Here is a 27,762-nt window from a genome sequence, read left to right as displayed (position 1 = left end):
TATATATGTATATATATATATATGTATATATATATATATGTATATATATATATATGTATATATATGTATATATATATATGTATATATATATATGTATATATGTATATATATATATGTATATATATATTTGTATATATATATTTGTATATATATTTGTATATATATATTTGTATATATATATGTATATATATATATGTATATATATATGTATATATATATATGTATATATATATTTGTATATATATGTATATATATATTTGTATATATATTTGTATATATATATATATATATGTATATATTTGTATATATTTGTGTATATATATATGTATATATTTGTATATATATGTATATATATATATACATATACATATGTGTGTGTATATACATATATATACAAATATATACACACATATATACATACACACATGTGTCGGTATTTATGTAACGCTCTTCCCAATAGTCTATCTACCTGCATATCTTTTTACGTTTACCTGTCATTTTCATTCTATTAATTTTAACCACTAAATCCATATATTTCTGCCTCCGTCTGTAAACCTTAGAATATTGTATTTCGTTCAATGTATGTAATGCCTTGTGTATCTTTCTCATATTTTTCCTTAAACACACGCACACACACTGCTATAAGAAAGCAATGAGATGGCCCTCTACATGATCAGTCGAGCGCTAAATATAGCAGCCAAGTTTCCTAATAACACTCTACCGCTTCAAAAATAAAAAAAAAAAATAAAAAAAAGGAGACATACTTGATAATGTGTTTCTTGGTTCCGTGCACACAGGAAAAAGGCGGGAGGTCACGGCTGGTATGTCTTTCATCTCTCTCTCTCTCTCTCTCTATACATACACGCATATATATATATAGGCAGTCTTTCGGTTTTAGTAGACGACTTCATTCATCCTCTTACCCAAGCCTAGCCTCTTAATCTGTCATGAAGGAACGTTGTGTGGGTGAATGACGTCGTTTACTAACACCGAAAGATTGCTTATATGTATAATTTCATTTTAAAAGATATCAGTTTTTTAAAGTCAACTTTTAACGAAGTCGATTTGTATAAATTATCCTAAGCTCTTCTTCCCCACCATCAATTTTTTTTTTTTTTACAACAGATTCCGATACAATCGTAATCTGCACCATCTGAAAGGTATTTGTAGAAAATTTCATTATGAAAAATCCATTTTCTAAACGTTATGAGGAAACAAATTCGTAGTAGTGGGAGTGGTAGTACTTGCGTAGGCATACCTCTCTTTCTCTCTCTCTCTCTTCGTATATATATATATATATACATATATATATATGTATATATATATACATATATATATATAAAGTTTATGTTTCAGAGTTATTTTTCATTGATTAGTGGTGATCCTTGAATATAAGGGACCACTTTCACTTTTACAGACTGCTGCTGCTCATATCGTTTCGTTTGGCGACCGGCGACCCGGTTTAAGCAGTTAAATATTACTGTATATTACCTGTATTAAGGCGGCTAGCTGGCAGAAACGTTAACACGCCAGGCGAAATGCTTAGCGGTATTTCGTCTGTCAAATTCTACTGAGGTCGACTTTACCTTTCATCATTTCGGGGTCGATAATTTAAGTACCAGTTGCGTACTGGGTCGATCTAATCAGCTGGCCCCTCCCCACAAAATTTCGGGCCTTGTGTCTAGAGTAGAAAAGTATATATTACCTGTGTTCATTTAGTGTTGAATTTAAAGAGTGATAAAATTAAAGTCTACGAAAAACTAAGCGCATATGAGCAATAATGATGATAATTTTTCTGTAATAACAACGCAAAAGCAATGGTCATTCATTCTTATTACTTTTGTAAAGAGTTTTTTTCTGTCTTTCAACAGTTAAATTTTAAAAAGCAACAAAAATACTAACTGGTGTTTAAACCTATAACGCCGGTCGTCAAACGAAGTGGTTATATCAGCTGTTTGACTGAAAGGGACCTCTGTATCACTCAGTATATAAGTTTAATATTACATAACATATCTAAGTATCATTATCAGCTGTTTGAGGAAAATTAAAACGATTTACAACACCTTTCATACATGCATTTACACATATACACTCACGACCAGTTATATACATATATATATATATTTATACATTCACACACATGCTTATTAGACATGCATGAGTTACTAATTCCGTGCTAAACGAGTAATCAACCCAATTAAAGTTTTAGTTCTAATTATAAATAATAGCTAGAACTCTCTCTCACACACACAAATGTTATGCACAGACGCATACATGCTTGCTTATTATATGAACATACACTTGTGTATTACGCTTGAACGCATCCACACAAATACAGCTCACTCACACAAACATAATCAGGATATTTCAAAAGTCATCTTTAAAACCCCCAATAATAGAAGTTGTAAGAATAGCTTTTTTTTGATAAGCAACTAATGAAAAACCTTTTTGCAGTCCCTCAACCTACTAGAAATAGCGACCAAATTTCTCTCTAAAACACGTCCTACAGTCTTCAAAGGACCAAAAACACATTGGATAATATAGTCCTATATATTAACGAAATTGAGAATGACATTGCTTGAACGTCTGCTCTATCAGAAATGTGTTAGGCTGAAATATATATGAATAAAGCTAACTTAAATTGTTGGGTTTTTTTTTCTGTACTACAATTGTAGATATAAACTAGATTCTTCTCGTCTAGTATAATGTGTGTGTGATTGGATGTACAAAATACTTTTAGCTCTAAGAAAGAATTCTACTCTTAGGATTTTCCCTCTGAGTTGAAACTGCTGTTCACTGTCAGATTTTGAACCCTCCTTTACTTTATATATATATATATATATATATATATATATATCCAAATTGAGGGAGTGGAGCAGGTAAAATCCAGGCTACCTATGTTTCCTATCTAGCAGATCCTCTGATGTAATAATTGTACCCAACTAGTTACTCATCAGGTCGAAGATACCTTAATTATATGAAGGTTGATTGTTGTTAAAGAATCCCAAGTTAACTCACTAAAGATATAATGTAGACCCAACAGAGGAGCTATCCATCCAAGTTGACAGTTGTAATGTAGATTGAGCAATCATGAAGATAGAGAAAGCTGCTCGTCCATCAGGGACTGCTGCTACAATGTTTGAAATATCTGGTGATGTAGGGCATGGGTTAAATACTTGAAGAATAAATATAGACAGTACAGAGGCATAAAATTGTTGGATCAGGCAATTGATTTGGAGAAAGCCTAGGTGAGATGCAGTTTATTTGTGCCTGGAAGAGGTATCACTGATGTCCACTTTCACATGAGACAACATTTAAAATGCTTAGGAGGAGGCCACTATACCTAGCATTTGCAGACTTAAAGAAAGCCTTTGACTAGGTATCAGTCTATAATCTGCTGGTTAATAAAGAAAGTAAATGTAGACAAATGGTTTGTGAGAGCTATAAAAGTCATGTACAGAGGTGCAGTCAGCAATAAATTCAGTGATGAATTTAGTGTGCAGGTAGGGGATCTGTCAGAGCCCAGCCCTCAGCTCTTATTATTTTTTTTTTTTATGAGCTACTGGCCATAATAAAATGACTTTGAAACTGGCTTTCCATGGTAACTCTTGTATACTGATGATCTACTTCATATAGCCAAATTTGCAGGTGATTTAGAGAAGAAATTCCAGACATGGAAACAAAACCTGAAACTGAGAAGCCTCAAAGTAAACTTAACAATGACTGAGATCCTGAGCAATGTGCAGAAACAGTGCAACGAGAAATTCCATATGTTGTAACCAGTGCAAACTGGACATACAAAAGATGCAATGGGATCACAGACAAATGGTCAGAGAAGGTAGATGTGCACCTTGAATACAGAGGACTTGTAAAGACTAGAAAGGAGAGGAGTGAGCATGTTTCACTGGATGTACAGTGTTAGCCTGCATGAACAGTAGAGTTCAAATGAGCTAAGAGAAAAACTGAACATAAGAGGCATCAGATTTTATGTGCAGAAGAGGAGATAGTGCTGCTATGGGCTTGTAATGCATGTGAAGAACGATGATAGGCTACATATGGAATTGCTGAGCACTCAAAGTAATGAAAGCTAGTCTGAGGAAGACATGGAGTAAAGTGATAAAGATTGATCTTAAGACGTATCTCACCAGAGATAACACAAAGCCATATTGGCTGGTGATATCTAGTGCTGGAGAGTTGACAATCTCTGAAAGCTTGGTTAAATGTACATTAAAATGAGGGGTGTTGCAATGGCAGAGGTTGGAATTTATAATACATTTATTTGGGAGTTTCTCCCTTTTGTACCTGGAATCACCGTTTACTGACCCTCTTACCTCATTGATACCCTTCATCTCTCTGTCATCCCTTCTATTCACTGCTGTATGCCACCTGTGAAGTGATGTCCAACCATATTTAATTTCTCCTCTTACCACTAATTTTTCTCTCTCACTCTTTCCAAATCATTTAGTAATGAATAATTGCAATGGATTTTCTGACATCCTATGTACAGCTAGTGGATCTGTCCTTCTCTTCCTTCTCCCCCCCCCAGATATATTTATTTCTCTGTCTCACAAGTTAATATTATTTTTGTTTCTAACTCTTACCCCCTGTCCACCTAATCATCTCCATTGCACTCTACCTCTCTCTCACCAGCAAACATGTAGCCACCTCAATGCCCCCCCTTTCCTATCACAATGCCTGGGTAATGAAGGATTCCATCAGATCTGATGGTACCTGGCACCTCACTCTTGTTCTTTTACTTTCTCTTTTTTCATTCTTTCCTTTTCTTTCCTCTCTCTTACTAGTAAACATGTGGCTCTCCTTCATGTCCATTCCTCTCAGTCACCATTTTATTATCCATCAATCTCTTACAATGCTGTCTCACTTTTCATCATTTCGTCTCTCTCTCTCTTACTTGCGAGCATCATCCTTCTACACTTCCGAGCCATCACTCATTCTTCTCCAGGACACAAATTCTCATTTATTACACTCTCTTACCACCAACCATTTCTATATCTACCAATTGTTTTCTCTCCCTGTTACACCCTATTACTACTACTACTATCTCTCTTTTATCGCTCCTTGCATAGTCTCTTTCATCACACTGCCATTAATGTCTCCTTTCTATCACTTCTGGCACTGTTGCTCTTTCTCTTATTTCTTTCTCTTCTTTCCACATTCTTCTACCAATCACTGACTTCCTCCACCATCCAACCTTCATTCATCTTCTATAGTCATCCTCTATCCTGCACACTCTATTGGTCATGTTACCTTGAATTGAGAAACATACTGGGATGATGACCCACTTTTGTTTTTTTGGGTACAGGCAACAACTCTGATGGTGGTGCCATGATAAAATGCATATTGCACTCTTAATAGTGAACAAGTGGGGAAAATGTAGGGTTGAGAGGACTCTTTAGTCCTGTCTTTTAAGTGTTAGGTGGGGGCACGATAAACTGCACTCGGTACATTCTGTAAAATGGTTGGTATTAAGGAGGCTGTCAAGCCAGAGAAACTACACCAGAATAAAAGGTACAAGTGGTAAGTGGGAAGTGCAGTAGCTTGAAATATGAACTGACTTGGATGATAATGACCTTTCTAACTCATGGCAGCTTAGAAAGTGGATGTATAACAAAAATGAAGTGTGTGTGTACACACACGCGCGCGCGCACACACACACACACACACACACACGTATGTGTATACGTGTGTGTCCCCCATTTGTGAACAAGTTTTATTCTATTTAGTAAAATACATTAACTACTTAGCTATTAGCATCACAAAACTCAAATACCATATTAACACTAGTTGATATAATCGTTGCATTATTGATCATTCACTCACCTACCTGGCTATACATGAGTAGAGGGTAAAAGAAGTGAATGAATCACAAACTGATGCTGTTAGTGTTTCCTCTTACCTGTTTGTTTACATAGCAACATGACATGACCTTGTGATGCTAGTAAATGACATTGATGCTACTCTCTGTACACAAAGCATTGGAATTTATGGATATGACAAGAATAAAAGGTAGGAATCTGGTTTAATGACCATGATTGTTGCAGTTCTTTAATTAACTGCACTGCTGACTCATTGAATTATTATCTAAGTGACTGAGTATCTCATAGACACCTGTAACAGTCTGACATAGCAGTATGTGTAACAGTGTTGACTGTATAAGCCACAAGGAACTTGTTCTGGGTGCTGTGTGTTGGCCTCGTCATTATGAAGTGACTTTCTTAATCAGTTGGACATGTTCACACACATATTTGCTGTGCTTGAGAAGACATGTCAAGCTTAGTGAAATTGTAGTCATGGCCTGTGCCAGTGACACGTAAATGGCATCTGGTACACTCTGTGGAGTAGTTCGCATTACGAAGGACATCCCGCCATAGAAATCAAACCAAAACAGACTGGAGCCTGGTGCAGCTCTCTGGTTTACCAGTTCTAGTCAAACCGGCTAACCCATATTAGCATGGAAAACAGATGCTAAATGATGATGATGATGATATATATATATATACACACACACACACACACACACACACATACACAAACTTGCAATACTCTTTCTCTTTCCATCCTCCCTATCTGATAGAAGGGGTTATAATCCAAGCTGTATCCTCATGATGGACATCTGCACATTCCAGTAATAAAATGCATGCATATAGATGTTTTACTTTAGATGAGTCAAACATACTAGTTGAAAGTCATGAACTTTATTATTATAATAAAGATATAAATATATAATACATTCACAATAGTTATATATATGTAATGAACATGTATAGGACCTTTAACTGACTCCTCAGATTCAGTAATGATATTATTGAATCTTTGTCTGAGGAGTTACAGTTTAGGAGACCCTGTACATGTTTTTTACATGTATATAACTATTATGAGTATATTATATTTATAATATAATAATAATAATAATATGATTAATGACAATTTTTATATTCATATCATAGTTCCTATATTGTGATGAAACACATGTAACATTACTGTTTGGTAAGTTTGTTTCCCAACCACATGGCTCTGGTTCAGTCCCACAGCATGGCACCTTGGACAAGTGTTTTCTACTTAAGCCTCTGGTCAACCAAAGCCTTGTGAGTAGATTTGGTATACAGAAACTGAAAGAAGCCCATTGTGTGTGTGTATGTGCATGTTTACCCCCAACCATTCCTTGACAATCAGTGTTGGTGCGTTTACTTCCCTGTAACTTAGCGGTTTGGCTAAAGAGACTGAAAAAATAAGTACCAGGCTTAAAAAGAAAATAAGTATTGGGGTTGATTTGTGGTGCCCCAGCATGGCTGCAGTCTAATGACTGAAGTAAGTAAAAAAAAAAAAAAAAAAATTTCAGTCTTTGCTTTAATGTAACTATCAGTTTATGTATTTTATCATCACCATTATCTCCATCAATTAATTGTTTGTCTTCCATGTGGGCATGGCTTAGATGTGTCAGAGGACTATGCTGAGCTCCAATATCTGCTTTGGCATGTTTTTTTTTTTTTGGCTGGATGGCTTTCCTAATGCCAACTATTTTAGGAGTATAACTGGGTGCTTGTTTTGTAGCACATCACTAATGAAGTGTCATATAGCTCACAAGGCTAAGATCCTCATCATCTAAGTAGAGAGGGAAGCAACTTTATGCTCGGTGATGAAAAGTTAGAGCAGTGTTTCTCAACCATCTTTTATCTAAGGACCACACTGGTTCCTCCTTTTACTAGGATGTACCCCTCCATAGTCATTCAATGTTTAAAAAATTATTATATAATTTTATTAAATATCATTAGGAATTGTATTTTAAAAAGTCGTAAAAATATTTTGTATATTGTAGAAGTATAACCAATTTATTGCAGATGAATTTTAACAAAATCTTATATGCACTGCCAATGGCCATATGGACCCTGGTTAGAGTATGAAGAATGGGCCTGGAACAGATTTTTTACTGTTCAAGAGGTATATGGCTCCTCACATTATAGAAGAGTGTGTGGGAATAATTGATGTGGAACTGTAAAGAGAAATAATGGGATGACAGGGTGGACTCTGGTGCAGAATAACAAAAGGAAGGATAGAAGTAGAAAGAGTGTATGGAGAGAGTGAGGTATGGTTAGAAATGGAATGAAGATGTAGATATAATAAAGGTTGGTGGTGGGGGTGGATGTCAGTGATAAAATATGAATTGGATAGAAGTTAGGGGATAATTAGATAATTAGAGATTGAGGAGGGTAATCAATGATGCATATGATTTAACTGTACATGGATTCGATAGCTCTCACAAGCTATTCATCTACAGTTAGTTTATTTATCAACCAACCAGTAGATTATAGGCTGATACCTAGTCAAAAGATTTAAGTCAGCAAATGCTAAGTATTGTAGCTTACTCCGAAGTATTTCAAATGTTGTCTCACATGGAAGTGGAGATCTGTAGTATCTTTTCCAGGCATAAAGAAACTGCAGGTGGTTTAGATTGGCAGCACAGGAGGGTGAAGAGCAGCAGGATAGAGAGAAAGAGGTGGTGTATGGATAGGTAGGTTGCAAGAATGTGAGAAGTTGAAAGAGGATAAGTGAAGAGAAAGATGTAGTGCATGGGGAGAGAACGAGAGATCTATGGTGATATGGACAAATCAAGAGGAAAATGATTCAGTGGAGAGGGAGAAGGAGAGATAATTTGGTAGCATGGAGAGTGGGGTGGAGGTGATCAGTGTAAAATGTGAATAAAGGAGGTCAATGTGAAAATGAAGGGTGAAAATCAAGAGAAGTGGTTCCAGATAGTGAGAAAGATGACTGATATCACAGAAAGTATGACAAAATATGTAGTTTCGTCTCATTTGAATACTGCAGTTGGCAAGTAATAGAGAGATCAGCAATAGGGAATGAAGAAGTAGAGGGAAGATTAGAGGGATCCAACTGTGTATATGGACATTCTGCTTCCAGAACCTCATTTTTATCTCAGATCACCAGATGAACCAGTCCTTTGTCATCTCCTTCATGAGAGTCAAACACCTGAGATTATGTGTGTGTGTGTACATATATATTTCTAGTTGTTTGTTTTTATGAATAGTTATATATTAAAACAATCAAACATTAATTAACAAATTACTCTTTATCTTTAAATAGAGGATTGTATTTTATTTTGACTAGGAAATAGTTGACTGATTTTGAAGTAATTGTTAGCAACTCCCTTTATATATATATAAATAAAACATTTTAAATATTTTTACAGCAAAAACAATACAATTTGTAAAATAGAACAGATTAATGTTATTATATGGTATTCCAGTATTTTGGGGTTAAGACTCCTTCCTCAGAAAATCACTGGAGAAGAGTTATTTGCTGGAAACAGTTGAGGGTTGGCAACAGGAACAGCATCTGGCCATAGAAAATCTATATCAACAAATGTTATTTAACCAATGCAAGCAATGAAAAAAGGATGTTAAATTATAATGATGACAGCAACATATATAATTTAAATTTCTTAATAGTTTATTATTTTTCTCTCTTTTGTCCCTCTCTGTCTCTTTCTCTGCTTACAGTGTGTTACAGAGTGGCATAAATGACCACCAAATGTAACAAGTACTTTGCAACTTTGCAAGAACTTCTTGATATGACCCTCTAAGTAGTGCCATGGATACAGCCTCACTTCAGCCAGCAAAAATATCTTCCTCCCCACTTCAGCCTAAATAATGGTGACCTGCCTTTATGCCAAGTTGCATCCGATTACCATTCTGCAGCTATGGTCCTAATCTCTCCTTATATTGATAAAACACGAGTGAGCCACATCACAGTGTATCATATTCGGAGTCAATAATTCTGAATACAAATTGATATGCAGAAGGGACTCTGTTGTGGTTAGTGATAGAAAGGGCAGTCAGCTGTAGAAACCATATCCAAAAATAGAATGAAGGAGTGAAACATTATATCCACAAGCTGCATTAGTGAGTACTTGTCTAAGAGGACAGTAATTGCAAACAGGAACTCTGTAAGAGTAGAGGAACTCTTTAGTTCTCTTCTAATGGGACTACCTCTCAAGGGCTAGTAACATGATAAAATACATCCATAAGAAATGCAAAACAAGTTTAAACTCTGCTCAAACTGATTTTACTTCTTAATCATCTGGTGTTAATAAAATAATTATCAGTCACGTACTGAGGTCAGTACAATCACCTATATCTCATGTATGGCATGGAGCCATGAAAGAATTCAATGTTGAAAAGATACCTAAGATGGTATGTTTTCTTCAAATGATTCCACTTGGAATTATTGGAACAGTCAGTCAATATTTGGCAAAATTTCCATATGGTTTTCTGTTGCCAAAATATTTCACTACTGTTTGTGTTGATGGCAGAGAGCTTTGGTGTCTTATTCTTGAGTAAATCCATGTTGGTATCTGATTCTTGTGATTATCAAAAGTAGTGTCATGTAGTTCTGATATTAAGTATCATTGAGATCAATGTTTTTACTTCCAATCCTTTCTGGGTTTGATGAAATTAAAAAAGTTCTGGTAACGTGCAGGGAATTGAACCAACTAACTCTGTTGTCTTATACGTACAAAATAAAGCACAAAGAAAAATTAAGAAAACAAATTTTGCATTTATTGTTTTTTTAAAAACTGACAGTTGTTTGGATGGTACTTTTTTCCCCTGTTATATTAATTGTTTTTGTAATAAATATATTGGAAGAGGATAGAGAGTATGAAACCTGAATTGAGACAGTATATGTTATAATCTGAATAGAGATAGTATATAAGTAATAGATTGCAGGGATGGAACTAATTTTTCATCATTGAGCTCAATATTATCATCATGATGTTTTTGTTACAGTTGATCTCCCTTCAAGGTGCAATGTCAAGAGGGCTCATACCCCTGTTTACTCTCAAACTCTGGCCCCACTTTTCTGGTGGTTGAGCTGCCCTTGTGGGAGTGACCCATTGGGAGTGTATATCTTGTGGACCAAAAAGAAATAGACAACATGAGGATGAAGTATCAGGGATTACCCAAAGATCAACTGCAAATCATTAAAAAAAAATTCTCTTCTTCCTCCTTCTTCTCCATCACCACCACCACCACCACCATTATTACCTATTTATCTATACTGGCATGGTTTAGATAGGTCTGCAGTGCAGCTTGTTGCCTGTTTTCTTCATTCTGTGTCATCACATCTGTGAGGTCAACATCCTGAGATCTTACCTTCACCACTTCCTCCAAAACTGCAAATATTCCCCTTAATTTCATTTTGAATTCTAGCACCTCTCTCTCTTCATAGTTAAAAAATAATACTTAACTCTTTGATTATTTCCTTCAGGTCTGATTGGTTATTTGTTGGATTTGGAAGGCCACTGCTTTCTCTCCCTCTCTACCCCTGCCTATCTCTCACACTGTCTTTCCTTATCTATTTCTACCTCTACCTTTTTTGTTGTCTCTCCACCTCTCCCTCCTCCTCTCTCTTTCTCTCTCTTTCTCTCCCTCTCTCTCTCTACCTTCCTCCATCTCCATTCTTTCTCTCTCACCACCATCTTCATCATCCCCAAGCTCAGTCTGAAGCACTGACTTGTCTAAGTCTAATGATAAGTTGGTTGATTTCCTGCTATTCCAACCAACAAAGTGATAAAAAATAATTCTCTTTCGTTGTAGATGTTGAACAACTGGAATCATTCCATCCATTTCACTGATTCTTTTTCACTTCTTAAAAAGTCCTTCCTTCCTTCCACACTCCCCTCCCCCTCCCTCCCTCCATTTAACTACTCCATCGTATCTTGTAATGATTTTTCTCTCTTCATCAATTTATTATCACTGATGATAATTATTCAATTATTCCCAAAGTAGACATGTCTAAGCTGTTTTTTCACAGAACACCTCTCACTGTGCTGTTAATATCTACTGTAGATTTCTATGTATAATGCTATAAAATATGTATGTGTATATATGTATATTTATGTATGGATGGACAAATATATTCCATTACCATTGATTCTGGATATTAGTGTTGGTGAAAGACCAAATGATGCTATTCAGCTGCACCATTAGTGTTTCTCTTGGGACAGGCTACATTTTTTCTTGTATTTTTTTTTTAATTGGGTCCACATGAAGTAGAGCAACCACAGCATTTTTTAGTCAATAAGAGTGCCTCTATGTAGTCATTCAGTCTTAGAGAAATAACAGCTACATTTCCTTCAAATTACACTCTGTCAAAGGAATGATACATTCAATAATGTAGTCCATGATGCATTATGCCTAAAATGAGATAGGATGGTCATGGATAGAATGCCTTTTATCATAATTTTATTTAATCAAGGCTGACTAGAAGTTAAACAGCTACAACAACCATTACATTTTTATCTACTTTGGCTGATGTTCCTGTTAGTCATTTAACCATTTAGCATTCAGTCCAGCCATATCCGATCCAAATATGCCTCTTGTTTTAAATTCATACTAGCCAGGTCTAGCCTCTTGCACCTACCTACCTTGCAATGTCTTCCTAAAAATAGACAATCACATCATCGAAATCTCAAAACTGAGACAATACCTAATTCAAAACAATAAATAAGCTTCACATTTACAGGGTAATTTAAACTAAAGGGTTAAATTGTATCCTCATTAATCAGAGTTGTAGATATATTTCCTAAAGTTGGAATTTTTCCTTCACATTCACACTACTTCCATTTACAATCCCTGTTTCTTGTACAGTTTCTTATAATTATGCCAATTCATTATTGTATTACATGTAAGGATAAGACTAACAGAATTGGTAGAGCAGTTACATTTCTTGACATCCTGGACACAGCTCCTGCCAAGATATTTTTTGTCATTCATCCTCTTCCTGGGGCCAATTAAATCTAATAAACTCTCCCTCCAAGTTTGTCTCAATGTTAAAAATTGAGTGAAAGACAGTGGTAAAGTGACAGACACACTGGTGCAAAAAGCATTAACACCATACACTCTTAGTTTTGTCTAGTTACAGTTTCAAATCTAATCCTGCTGCATTCAGCTTTTATTCTGTATTCAATGAACTAAGTCCATAGTTAGCTTAACTGATTATACCCCCTTTCTGTTTTATGGTCTACATCAAGAGTTCTCAACTGTTTTTTATCTATGAAACCCTTTGATTACTATTTTATTCTGGTGGAGCCCCATAAACATTTGAGGTCTAAAAACTAGTTTCATAGAAACTTCTTTCAAAATTCATATTTTGTTTTTCACACATGAATTTGTGTAGGTTAAACTGTGTAAAATGTTAGAGAAAGAAACCTAGCTGTTTCTTGCAATACAAACCAATACACACATCTAAAGCAAAATTTTCTCAGGGTCCCTTAAAATACTATTGTGGATTCTTAATTTACTATTTTGTTGTGTTGACCTTATATAGACCCTCAGGGGCCATATGAATCCCGGTTGAGAGCCACTGGTCTTCATGGAAGGCAGGAATTGCATACTTTATACCATCTTGTTTAGTACCTTAGTGTTCTGAGTTCATACCACCACGGGAATTTTTAACGTGTCTTTATTGGTAAAATAAATAGAAGCAGGAATAATATACTGTAACAGTCTGTTCTGTTGACTGTATCTCGCTCTTAAAATGGATGGCCTTGTCTTTTGGCAAGTGAAAAAAATCCTCATCTAAAATGTTCAAAACTGAGGACTGGAATACAATACGCTTTTACTTACTGTACACCTGTACAAAGATGTGTGCATATATATGTTTGTGTGGCTGGTTTCTATAGCTGGATGCCACTCCACAGAGTGTACTGGATGCTTTTACAGGCATGGCTGCCTTTTATGTGTCACCGTCACTGGTGCCTTTTATATGTCACTGGCACAGGTGTCTTTTCTTATTATATGCCACCAGCACTGGATATGACTATGATTTCACTTAGCTTGACATGTCTTCTCAAGCACAGCAAATCACCAAAGGTTTCAGTACACTTGTCATCACCTCCGTGAGACTCAACATCTGAAGATCATACTTCACCACCCTATCCCATGTCTACCTCTTCCACAGGTTCCTTCCACAGTTAGAGACTGGCACTTCTTTACACAGCTGTCTTTGTCCATACACATCACATGACCAAACCAACACAGTCTTTTCTCTTGCATACAACATCTGATGCCTCTTCACCAAATTTTTCTCTCAAGATGCTTACACTCTGTCGTATGTGCATACTGACATTGCATATCCAGTGGGGCATACTAACTTCATTTCTTTCAAGCCTTTGCATGTACTATGCAGTCACCGCCTATGTTTCACTGCTATGTAGCATGGCAGTTTGCACAGACACATCATACAATCCGCTTTTCATTCTGAGGGAGAGGCCCTTTGTTACCAACAAAGGTAGAAGCTCTCTGAACTTTGCCCAACTTATTCTAGCAGTTATGCTCTCAGAGCATCCACTTCCACTGCTGACTTGGTCACCTACATAATGTAAACTATCTACTTTTTCGAAGTATCCTCCTGGGCATTTGATGAAGTCTATTTTTTGTACATTTCTAGTGTTTATTGTACCTATACACCTACCTCACACAAATACTACTTTCTCTGTTAACCTTTCTTTTATACTGCTATACCTCTTATGTGTTGATAGCTTGCACTGGGTACACCTTATGGAGTCTCTACCTACACCCTTTCTACATAATGTGCAGGACCATCTCCTTGAAGAGATTTGTGATTTGTCTGTTTCCCAAATTAGAAAGATTTGGGTCTTTGCTAAATTAACTCTAAGGCCCTTTGATTCTAGATCTGAAATGTCTTCTCTAGATTTGGTAGTGACTCAGCTATAAGGGCAAGGGTCATCAGCATAGAGAGCTCCCAAGGGCAGCCCATCTTAAATTCCTCTGTTATAGCCTGGAGGACTATAAGAGGGTGTTGAGAACCAATCCTTGGTAAACCACCTCTACACTGAATTCATCACTACACATGTTGCCAACTTTCACCTTCTTGACAGCATCCTTGTACATGGCTTGTACAACTCTCACCAACTGCTCGTCTATCCCTAGTTTCCACACTGATCAACAGATATGGGAGCAGGGGACCCTATCAAAGGCTTTCTCCATGTCAAGAAAAGCTAAGTGCAAAAGTTTATTTTTGGCTAAGTACTTCTGAAGTTGCCTTACAAGGAATACAGCATCAGTAATGCTTCTCTCTGGCACAAAACCAAACTTCATCTCTTCTAGATTAACTCTCTTCCTAATTAGTTGAGCTATGACTCTCTCAGTAATTTTCATCCCTGGTCCAACAATTTGATACCTCTGTAATTATTTCTGTCCAAGGCGTCATCAGTTGAGTAACTAAAGTGTGTTGACATTTACTTTCATTCTCCAGGAGTTGATAAAATAATGAGAACTAATAATATAATTGACTGTACTCCTCTTTTCTCTGGCCAATGTAAGACATCAAACTCTTTAAACATTATTATTAAATCGAAATTAAACCAAATTCGATGACTGGCACCCATGCCAACCTTCCTTCATTGGACACTAAACTCAGCTTGCGAAGACCTGTTGGGGCAAGTGAGATCAAAACTGAACCAAATTTGATGACTGGCACCCATGCCAGTGGAACGCTAACAGCACCATCCAAGCGGGATCACTGCCAGAGCAGCGGTCTCGCTTCCGTGCTGGTGGCATGTAAAAAGCACCATTTGAGCACGATCGTTTCCAGCTCCGCCTTACTGGCACTTGTGCCGGTGGCATGTAAACAAAACATTGGACTGACTCCTGTGCAGGTGGCACATAAAAAAACACCATTTGAGTGTAGCCGTTGCCAGTACCGCCGGACTGGCCCTCGTGCCGGTGGCACGTAAAAAGCATCCACTACACTCGGAGTGGTTGGCATTAGGAAGGGCATCCAGCTGTAGAAACTCTGCCAGATCAGATTGGAGTCTGGTGTAGCCATCTGGTTCACCAGTCCTCAGTCAAATTGTCCAACCCATGCTAGCATGGAAAGTGGACGTTAAATGATGATGATGATGATGATGATTATTCTTTGGCAGAGTTGTCAGAGCACTAGAGAAAGTGCTTTGTGGCATTCCTTCCAGTTCTTTTCATTCTAAGTTCAAATTCTGTTGGAGGTCAACTTTACTTTTAGCCCTCTTCATCATCATCATCATTATTTAATGTCTGCATTCCATGCTGGCGAGTCAATAAAATAAGAACCAGTCAATCACTGGGATTAATGTAGTTGACTGTTTCCGTCCCCGAAAATTTCAGGCCTTGTGCCTATAATAAAAGGATTATTATTATTATCATTATTATTAAGGCAGTGAGCTGGCAGAATTGTTCGCACACCAGGTGAAATGCTTAGCAGTATTTCATCTGCTGCTATGTTCCGAGTTCAAATTCTGCCAAGGTCAACTTTGCCTTTCATCCTTTCAGGGTCGATAAAATAAGTACCAGTTGTACACTAGGGTCAATATAATTGACTTAACCCCTTCCCCAAAATTGCTGCCCTTGTAGCAAAATTTGAAACCATTATTATCATTAATATTATTTATTTGTAATTATAATAATAAATAAATCCTCAATGCCAACTTTTTTAACTTGCATTAGTAAATACAATTCCTTGAACTTAGAGTGTGAAGATTAAATATTTGCATTCATGTATGTGTGTGTATGAATGTGTGTGCGTATACATACATACATATATATATATGTACATACATGCACACACACACACACACACACACACACACACACACACACGCACGCACACACACACACACACACACACACACACACACACACACACAACACACACACGCACATTCCTACATGTGCGTATATTGATGTTATTGTTTTTGCTGCTGTTATTCCTGCAGTGTAATTTTTAACAGAAATAGAAATGTGTGAATCCAATAATATTTCTCGTCTTCAGTTCTCAACTGTTATATTTATTGCTACATCAATAATATCTGACGCAGTGTACTGCAGTCTGCACTTGCTTAGCTTCTCTATTGCCTAAAAACCTGTGTATGTGTGTGTGGATATATGTTTGTGTGTGTCTGTGTATATATGCATGTGTGTGTACTATATTCATGGTGTACAAAAGTGTTTATGTGTATCAGAGTATAAATAAACATGCCAGTCAATTTTTTATTTAGTGTATATTCATGGATATGTGAGCATGTGTGTCTATGTAAGTCTGTGTGTATGCATGAGTGCATATGTGTACATGAGTGTATGTATGTATGCAGAAGTATATGTTGCATGACTATGCATGTATGTAGTGTGTGTATGTATGTATGTATGTATGTATGGGTGCTGGTGGAATGATATTACCTTTAGTAAAAGGAAGCTGTGTATTGCAGTCTCCATAAATACACTGGTGCATTACACTGCGCCCAGTTTGTGCTTCTATCCTGATGGAAGCCACTAATGTATGGTGATGGATTACACATAGGTAATGATCTCAAGTGATCAGCTAAATATTGAACTGGCAGCCACCGATGATGTGGGCATGTTCCATCCCCCACACAGTACCAAGTGGTCAGAGGTGGAATTCAAATTGAAGAAGTTGGTGAACTGTGATAATTGATGCAGCCAGCTATGAGAACAGTCAACATTTTTTGGATGCTGGCCAGCTGTTGCACCTGTACCTGTCATCTGTATGTTGCAGCTACATAACTGCAGTTAGCAAATGGTTTTCTTGTTTGTGTTGGCTGTTGTAAAATATTGTGACCATGGATGGAAAAATGGAGTTGGTGAAACAAACAGCATAGAGGAAGAACAAGGTGGTGTGTCTTAAGAAGAGGAAGAACAGGATGGTAACATCTTAGGAATGTTTGGTTCTTCTTGTGTTGTTAGTTGGAGTCTCTTGTTTGCAATTTCTATTTTATATAGAAACCATGCCAAAACAGACAGCTCCTGTCAAACTCTCCAACTCATACCAGCATGGAAAATGGATGTTAAATGATGATGATACTGTATATATTTTATTGTTGGGTGCCCTTATGTTCTATATATAAAGGCGGTGCTCCAGCATGGCCACAGTTAAATGATTGAAACAAATGAAAGAATAAAAAAAAATATATATAATTACCTTACATGATTAAATTGTTTTTTAATTCTATTTTTTTCTTTTTAGGTTCCCAACTACTTGCCTTCTATCAGTGCAGCTATTGGTGGTTTTACTCCTCAACGATATGTGTGGCGGGCATGTATTGGCCTTCATTGTGCTCCTCGCTTCTTAGTAGCATTTACATATTATAACTTCCACATGTCTGTCAGGCTGGCTGAGAAGAACAAACTGTACGGACATTTAGCAGCTGTTGCATGTGTGTTGCACATAATTGAAAATTTAGCTTTATTAGGTCTCACTTATGTAGCATCAAATGAAAACCACTGTAAGTACACACTTTTTGATAATTACTACAATGATGATAATGTTTTATTATCTGACAATTGTTTGTTTTTGTTAATGATTGATTTGTGTGAAGATTTTGAAGATTTATGGCTGCTGTTCTTTTGAAAGCTATTATTTTATTTTCATATTCGTTCCATCATTATTATTACACCATTTTCATCTTGTCTTGTTTTCATCCACTTTACTGCCTTCTTTATTATTATTACATGCTGGTGCATCTGATAAGGTGATTCACTACTGAAAGGAGAGTCAAATCTATTGTGCAGATCTAGTTGACTGGGTTGAATTAGCCAATAGGTAAAATTTGAAATCCCAGTTGACTGGGACTTCAAATTTCCTTGTCAAATGTATTGCTTATTTATTCACATCATTTTGAATTAATCATATGTTATCTTGTAGCTTCAAGATTTCAATAGTATATTTGTATATTTTGAGAATGACATTGTAGGGTAGGTGTGAAAGGTTGTATCTGGTCAGTCCTAACATAAAACAGGTAGAATATTTGGGCTGGATTTGGCTGGATAAAATGCTAAAGGGCTAAACTGTTCTCGCTTTCTCTTCATAGTTTGTATTGGGATTGTGGAAACAGATGTAACCATGGCTTTGTTCTTGTCTTGATATTAAATGATGTCACTGTGTGTATGTTTGTGTATGTGTGTGTCTATATATATATATATATATATATATATTTCTATATATACATATATATATATATATATATACATATATACACACACACACGCACACACACAGAGGGCGAGGCATACATATAGTAAATGTGGAACAGCTATAACAAAGAATTCAATATATTCATAGAATAATGATATTGTAGGTGTTAAGTTCATTTGTGGATCCTCATATCTTTTTTAAAGGCAGGAGTATTATCCTTGGAAAGATATGTCTATGTATTGAAACAACACTGTTGTAATGTATAATTCCTAAATGTCTGTGTGTGTATGCATAAAAATAATGCAGTTAACTTTAAGAATTTTAAAATAAAAGAATATTCAAGATTTAATTTTATACTCACTTTTTTTGCTTTTTTATTTTTTTTTTCAGATGCCCATGAAAAGTTCTTCATCACATTTCTTGTATCTTCTTTGTTTTATATGCTGTTCACTATAATTCTAGTGAAATGGGGCCGTACATATGATGGCAGGAAGATGACTTCAAGAGTAAGGACCTTGTTTTATATTAATTTAAGTAAATAAAGGAAATTCTTATTTTAATAAATAACTTGAAGATTTTTTTTTAGGCAAACAAAATTGGGAATAAAAGTCAGAAAAATATAAAATAATGATAGGTATGGATTTGGGTGTATGGTTGAGAAGTTTGCTTTCCAGCCACATGGTTGCAGGTTCAGTTGCACTGTATAACACCTTGAGCAAGTGTCTTTTATTATAGCTTAGTTGTATGTGTGTATGCATTGCTTGAGAAGTAATGCCAAGCTTAGTGAATCGTGGTCATTGTCAGTACATGATGACATGTAAAAAGCACCCCTGCTGGTGAGACAGAAAAAACACTCAGTACACTCTGTAAAGTAGTTGACATTAGGAAGGGTATCCAGCTGTAGGATCCTGGTGCTGCTATCTGGGTTACCAGTCTCAATCAAACCGTCAACCCATGCCAGCATAAAAAATTGACATTAAATGATGTATGATATATATCTGTCTATCTGTCCATCTATATGTATGGGTGTGTGCATGTTTGTATCTTGATCGCACATGATAATTGTAAATGAGCTTCACTGTTATACATGTGGTACCATTAGTTTGTAATCTTCTGTAGAAAACATATCTGGCCATGGCAAAATATTAGTTTACTTGGAAACAAGTGAGGGTTGGCGACTAAGGACATTCAACCATAGAAAATCTATCTCAGTAATTTCTGCCAGACCCATGTGAGCACGAAAAAGTGGATGTTAAAAGATGATGGTATTCAACAACATTTTTTATGTGTAGTATGTTTTTATTCTAGATTTAAAAAAAATATTTTTTGCTCTTTGGTACTTAACTGTTGTTAAAGAGAGGCTTGGAAAAGTTGTTATGACTAGGAATGTGGCAGAAGAGAATTCATAGACCTATCTTTCAATGATGATGATAATTTCTAGCATAAACAAGTCACATATTTTGTGGGGAAGAGTGAGTTGATTAAATTGATTCCCAGTATTTATCTAGTACTTAATAATCTTAGAAGGGTGAAGTTGATCTCAGCAGGATTTGAACTCAGAACATAAACTTCCAAGCTAAATACAAGGTATTTTGTTTGATGCTCTAACAGTTCTGCCAATGCACTATCATCTGGTCTTATATTTTTTAGTCTAATTGCAGCCTTGTATGTCCACCTTTTTGAAGGTTTGCTTGTGAACAGAACAATGTGATCAGTAACTATGAACCTTTTCCCTCAAAAACCCTTTTTAATGAATTTTCCCCATGAGCTTCCAGGCTTCTGAAATGTCTGTTGGCTCAGTGAACCAGTTTTATCAACTTCAAACAAACTTGTTTTTCCTGTTTCATCCCTTAGTTGAAAGATATAAATATATAACTGGATACTGGATATGCAATTAAATAGATATAAAAAATCAAAACAAAAGACACTTGTTTAATGAGCTGGTTGATGCTGTTTTTGATTCTGTATTCCACATTTCAAATTCAATGGCCAACTGGTTTAAGCAGTTTCCAAATTCTGCTTTCTGTCCTCTCCTTTACTGTTTTCAGAGCAGTTGTAGTGCACCTGAACTCCGTATTCAATATGCTCCTCATCATCATCATCACTATTAGTAAAGGTGGCAAGCTGGCAGAATTATTAGCATGCTGGGCAAATTGCTTAGCAGCGTTTCATCTGTCTTTATGTCTTGAGTTCAAATTCTGCTAAGGTTGACTTTACTTTTTATCCTTTCAGGGTTGATAAAATAAGTATTTGTTGAACCCTGGGATCCATGTAATCAACTTGCCCCCTCCCCCAGAATTTTAGGCCTTGCGCCTATGTTAGAAAGGATTATTATTAACATTGTTAATCTTGTATTATATAAAACAGCTAAGGGAAAGTGTGCTCATATTAATATGTAGTGAGGAATAGCATTAAATATCTCAGTGCTTTTTGCAGGTAACTAAAAGTTTGAGAAACCATACTGAATGAAGTCTAACCTCAGTGAGGTTTCTCAAAAAAACATTAAAGTTTGTTTTCTTCATTTGAAGTTAAATATTTTATATTTACAACTACCTGAAATCTATCCCTAATTCACTTATTATTGGTATCAAGAAGTGGAAAAATAATCCTTAAAATTGTCCTTTAAATTTTGCAAAAATTGATTTTAAAGGTTTCTTATTTCTTATGAGAGGTTAGACTTTGCAAAAAAGTCACAGAATGTCCAGAATGTATTCAAAGACTTTTTTGACTGACTTTCAACCACAAATCTAATTTCCTGACCATGTCTTCTACTTCAGCCTTAAAAATACTTAGGAATCTACCTTCAAGATTCTAATTTAGGCTATTCAAATATGTAAAAATGTGAGACATGTAAACCTTAGTAGTTAGCCCTAAAAAAATTGAGATATTCACTACCATGGAATAATTTATGAAGAAATATTGTATTTCATCATGTTACTCAAGTATGCAAGTAAGCACCTAACCACCTGAGATTATGTGTTCGGAAGTACTGCACATATCCTGCAACAAACACTAAAAATATGGCAATTTAAAGGATATAAATAAAATGAACTAGATTCACTGCCTCATCCAGTATCATTTTCAACTTTGCTTGGTACCTTGCTATCAATTCTTCATGTCTGCAGCAATGTCCATTTGACACTTAGTATCATAGCTTTAATAATGAGCCTCCAGTCTTTTGTATTTTCCTGATATTGAAGAAACCCCATCAGCACTGATCACTACAGGTTTTAACCACCCTGTTTCATTTGCAATTATAAAATAGTTTGAACTATCAAAAATACTCAACAGGAATTGGTAAAACAGAAAATCGTTATTGTATTAAACTTTTATTCTATGAATGAATTTGAGTAAATCAGCCCCATTAGAAAGGTCTCATCATCATCATCATCATCATTTAGCATCCATGTTGGCATGGGTTGGATAGTTTGACAAGATCTAAAGCTGTCCAAGGACTGCATCATGTTCAAGTGTTTGCTTTAGCATGTTTCTGGGGCTGGATGCCCTTCCTAATGCCAACCACTTTACAGCATGTCTTGAATGATTTTTGTTTGTGCCACCAGCACTAGTGAGGTTGCCATGCGAATTGTAAGTCTATTAACTAAGTGAAGTCAGCTTTATGCTAGGAGATGATGGGTTAAAGTATGTGAGAAGTGAGTGACAAGACTGATTCTTTTAGAAGAGCTGCATGGCTACTCACATTAAGTAGAGGAGAGTGAGAATGAGCAGTAGGAACTGTGATAGTAACGACGAGGTGTCCAGGTGATCCCCACAATCTATGAGAGGAATAGAAGTCAGCAGGGTGGGGGTTTGCAAGATTTTATAGGAAACAGGAGAGGAGGGGATAAAGAGTCAGCTTACAACTGTAAAAATGGGTAGGATTGAAAGGTGATATCACAGTCAAGAGTTGGGCAAGGTAGAAGGATGCAGAGGAGAGCAAGGTGGAGGAGTGGCAAGAGAGTAATAAGAAATAAGGTGGGGTAGGTTGCAGCAGCAGGGGATAGTTAGGCATGATGAGAGGTAGTTTGGTTCAGTGGTGGTGGTGGGAAACTGTAACATGTGGGTGAAGAGTGCAATAAATACAGTGCTTCCAGAACTTACTTTTGATGAGGTGAGTGGGTTTTCTCTAGAACCTCATATTGCCAGACAGCCCTGTCCTTTGTCATCTCCCCTGTGGGGCTGAGGGTCCTGAGGTGAGTCTTCACCACATCATCCTATATTTTCCTGGGTCTCCCTCTTCCACAAACTCCAACCACATTAAGGGATTAACACTTTATACAGCTGTCCATATCATTGCAATCGTCTTTCTTGCATATTAGAAAAACCCCTGTGTGGGCAAACAATGGTTGAAAGCTCTCTGAAGAAAACCATTTTCAGGAGACATTTGTCAGGCATTCTGATAATGTGGCCAACCCATCTTGGAAGATGGCGTTGGATGTTGGCTTCAATGCTGGAGATTCCTGCTTGCTGGAGAATTTCTGTGTGAGGGACCTTATCTTTCCAAGTAATATGTAAAATTCACTGGAGACAAAGGATGTGAAATGACTCTAGCTTCCTCACAGGGACTATCTTAAGCTTGTTCTCAAATCTTGCAACATTCAACTGGCACAACTTGAATACTTCGTTCGGAACTGGCAAACCTGGTGCTCCTTTGTAATGAAGGAGCTGCATGCTTTGAAATAATCCAATGTCAGAAACTTGAATAAAAGAGATGTCAATGTCATCTCAAACTCACCAACAACATAATGGGCAACCTCCCTTGTCAAGGACATGCGTTTCCAGAATAGAACTATTTTCACATCAATCAACTCACAAAATGTAAGATAAAACTCACTCCTAGAGGACAATGTCATTGTCAACATTGACGGACAGCAAGTAACATTACAAGTGATAACTCTTATGCCTAACTTTTCTCTCGGTACATTTATACTATATTGTTCATGCACACTATCATTGCTTATCCAACAGAACATGCTCATTTCATTTCTTATTAGTCTTCTCAAGTCCTCTGCATTTAAGGCACATGCTTCACTACTGTGCAGCATTCCAGTTCTAACATATGCATCATACAATCTGCTTTTCACTCTGTAGGAAAAGATTTTTGTTGCCAACAGTGGTTAATAGCTCTCTGAACTTTCTCTAACCTGTTCATACTCTGGTTGCTATACTTTTGGAGCAACCACCTCCCTTGCTAAATACATCTCCAAAATAACAAAATCTATCGACTACTTCTGTTGAGCCATTCAGGCTTTCAGTTTCCAGTGTGTTTGCTGTACATACTTCTTTAGTGCATCTATCACATATGAAGCTTATGTTTCCTGTTAGTCTTTCTTATTTATTTCATCTTTGCTAAGTTTATATTAAAGCCTCTTGATTCTAGACTTAGCTTCTATGCCCAGGATTTCCTCTCTGATTCTCTTATAAATCAAGCTATGAGAAATAGATCATCAAAATATAGGACTATGATATATGAGAATGCACTAAAGACTGAGCCTTGATGAACTCCAATCTTATTAAATTCATCACTGAAGTTGTTGACTCTCGCTTTACTTACAGCAACTTTGTACATAGCCTGTATAGCTTTCATAAGTCATTTATCGATACCTAGTTTCCTTAGTGGCTGCAAGATTACTGTATATGGATGGTATCCTGTCAAATGCTTTGTCCAAGTCAACAAAAGCCAGGAATAATGGTTTACTCTTAGCTAAGTATTTCCCCTGCAGTTTTTTTTTTTTGCTTCATTAGGATAATTGCATCAGTTGTACCTTTTCCCAGCACAAAACCAAAATTGCATCTCATCTATAACTACCTTGTCATGAATCAGTTGTGCTATGACTCTCTCTGTGACTCTCATAACCAGATCCAGTAGTTTGATTCCTCTGTAGCTGCTTTTCTCTATGGCATTGCCTTTGTAGCAGTTTATGATGATACTACTATGCCGGTTATTGGGTATGACTCCTTGTGTAACTTGATTAACTATGTGGGGGTAATCCTGTATCCTATCTCACCAGATTTTTTGAACATCTCTGCAACTATCCCTAATGGGCCTGCAGTTTTCCCTCTCTTCCTGTTCTTGATCACCTTATCTTCCATGCTGCTCTCAACCTGATTTGCTTACCCTCTGTAAGATCAGCACAAAGTAGTTCCTTTTTATCCCATGCATTCTCCATATTCAACAGACTCGTCATTCTGAATGCTCTTCTCACCAATGACCTCTTGGTTTTCTCCCGCACACTGTCTTGCAATCCTGAACACCTCATGCCTCTCAGCTTCACATTGCAAGGCATGTACAAATCTCCTCTTCTCTGTTTTACCCTTGACTAAATATACCTATCACCTGGCTGATTTTCTAGCCATTTGGTAATGTTCCCTTTTTCTACATTCTCTCCCGATTTTCCAAACCTGTTTACCATATAAGTTTTTTTGTTTTTGTTTTGAATGAGATTTTAAAAAATTTTATTTGAACATGCTACACTGCTATCTGTCTTATTACTATTTGTCTTTTATTTTCTTTTGTTTTCATTTTAATGTGCTTCCAGTTTTAACCCTTTAGCATTCAGATTGCTCTGCCAGATGTAATCCTTATATATTCACATTGTTTCCAATTAGCCATGCATTATCTCACAGCTTTGAGATCTTGATGTGATTATTTATTTTTAGAATGACATTCTAGGGTAGGTGTAAGAGGCTGAATCTGGCTAGTTTGAACATAAAACAGGTAGAATATTTTGGCCAGATATGACCAGTTTAGATGCTGAGGGGTTAAACTGTCAATCTATAACCATCAGTGGGTCACATGATCAAATATATAACAGAAAGTTTTTGTGACTGATTTAGTTAATACAACTGAGTATTAAAGTTGTACAGACATGTAAACAATGTACACAAGAACTTGTCATGTAATGTGTGGTTGTCACTTGACATTACAAATGTTTCTATTCTGTGATGTAACTTGGTCGAAGATCACTCTCATGCCAGTCATGCATAAAGTGGTATGAGGGAGATTTGGTTGCTATGTCTGGCCACCATAATTATCCAAGTGAAAGAAATGATGAAAGACTTTGAAATTAAGTTATACATGAAATAATATTGTTAATACAAAACAATAATAAAATGTAATGTAATACTGTGTGTGTGTGTGTGTGTGTGTGTGTTATTTGGTTTATTGACTCTACCAAGATGTATTGTTATATATTTGTCAATTTACACAATTGCATTAAAATGAATTTTTATAAAACATTCTATAACCATTCAGGCTTGTTATTTTTGTTTTCTATTCTAGGAAAGGAAATCTTATTCAACCAAATTTAGCTTATTTGCATTCAACATATCATGTTGTTTCATTGCTGCTTACGTGTATTGGCGACATAATAAATATTGTGAACCAGGAGGTAAGCATCTATTTGCTTTCTGATGACAGCTTTTATGTCTCTATCAGTTTTCATTTTTTTTTTTTGAATACTTAACAGATTTGTTAGGGTGAAGATATAGGAACTTCTCACAAATTTAAATGAAGCTAGTAATTCTTCCTGAAAGAGAAGTTTGGTGCTATCTTCATGAGGAATAATGTGAAATTTAAACAAGGTTAAAAATTTGCTTTTATTCTTTTAGTCGGGAAGGAAAGCCATGCTTGTGACTCTTTACAAGGCCTTTAAGATTGGTGGGAAGAAAGTATCCTCAAATCAGTGACATGGCCTGAGTGCTTACAACTGAAAAAACTCCATTAAAGGTTCACAGGTTGCCAGGTGTTGGTTTTAAACTGAATGACAGATTAACTCTATCACACAAGTAGGACAAGATGGGATTTGAACTCTGATTGCAAAGAACTGGAAAACATTTTGTAAGGTATTTGACTGTAGTTTTGCCCACTCACCATCCATCCATTCAAGATTGGTGCATTTTTATCAACCCCAAAAAGGATGCAAAGCAAAGTTGACCTTGGTGGAGTCTGCACTCAAAGTACAGACTCAGAGCAAATACCAGAATGCATTCTGTTTGAAACTCTAGTGACTCTACCATTTCCCTGCTCTGTCTTACTAAAAAACCCTCTACGACAAACATCTGTTTGATAAATTTAATTAAAAAGATACTTTTAAAAATTATCGATAAACACAGGTATGGCTGTATAGCTAAAAAGTTTGCTTCTCAACTGCATGATCTGGGGTTCAGTCTCCCCAGCGCCCCTGACTAACAAAAGCCTTTTGAGTGGATTTAGTTGACAGAAACTGAAAGAAGCTCATTGTGTGAGTGTGTCCCTTTGCCTTTACATCATGTGATAGTTGTCAATGAGCATCGCTGTCATAGAAGCATTGTTGCTCACTTCTAATTTTCCATAAAAACATATCTGTTGTGGGGAAACAGGTGAAAATTGGTGACAGGAATGGCATCTGGCCATAGAAAATCTGCTCAATGAATTGGCCCCTGCAAGCATAGAAAGCCTGATGTTAAAGTAATGATGATGGTACAAATACATCTGAATTAATTGATTGAGGTTGTGAAATCAATTAATAATGTTGTACAATACTCGACAGACTTGATAGTGTTGGATAAAATGGCTTGTATTTGATTACGTCCCTCTATTTTCTGAGTTCAAATCCTGCTCAAGTCGGCTGTCTTTCATAAATTACTTGGCAACTTCATTAGTGGTGGTGGCATGAAGAAAAAGGACCCTGTACACACAGTAGAGTGGTTGATATTAGGAAGGGCATCCAACCATAGAAATCATGCCAAAGCTGACAC

General features: G+C 36.3%; 1 protein-coding gene across 2 annotated transcripts in view; it reads left to right on the top strand.

The window, feature by feature from the left end:
• LOC106877874 (acyltransferase PGAP2) overlaps window positions 1-27,762 on the top strand; it is a 58,473-nt gene that overhangs the window by 1,890 nt on the left and 28,821 nt on the right. For both annotated transcript variants that reach the window (XM_089361629.1, XM_089361627.1), the window contains exons 2-4: window positions 18,076-18,334; window positions 19,414-19,529; window positions 26,306-26,414. In XM_089361629.1, coding sequence (XP_089217755.1) covers window positions 18,076-18,334; window positions 19,414-19,529; window positions 26,306-26,414 — 484 coding nt within the window. The remainder of the gene's footprint in view (window positions 1-18,075; window positions 18,335-19,413; window positions 19,530-26,305; window positions 26,415-27,762) is intronic.

Source organism: Octopus bimaculoides, chromosome 13 (genome assembly GCF_046866305.1).
Source record: "Octopus bimaculoides isolate indiv1 chromosome 13, ASM4686630v1, whole genome shotgun sequence".
Taxonomy (NCBI): domain Eukaryota; kingdom Metazoa; phylum Mollusca; class Cephalopoda; order Octopoda; family Octopodidae; genus Octopus; species Octopus bimaculoides.
Note: the sequence above shows the minus strand (reverse complement) of the source record. Positions and strands in the feature narration are given on the sequence as shown.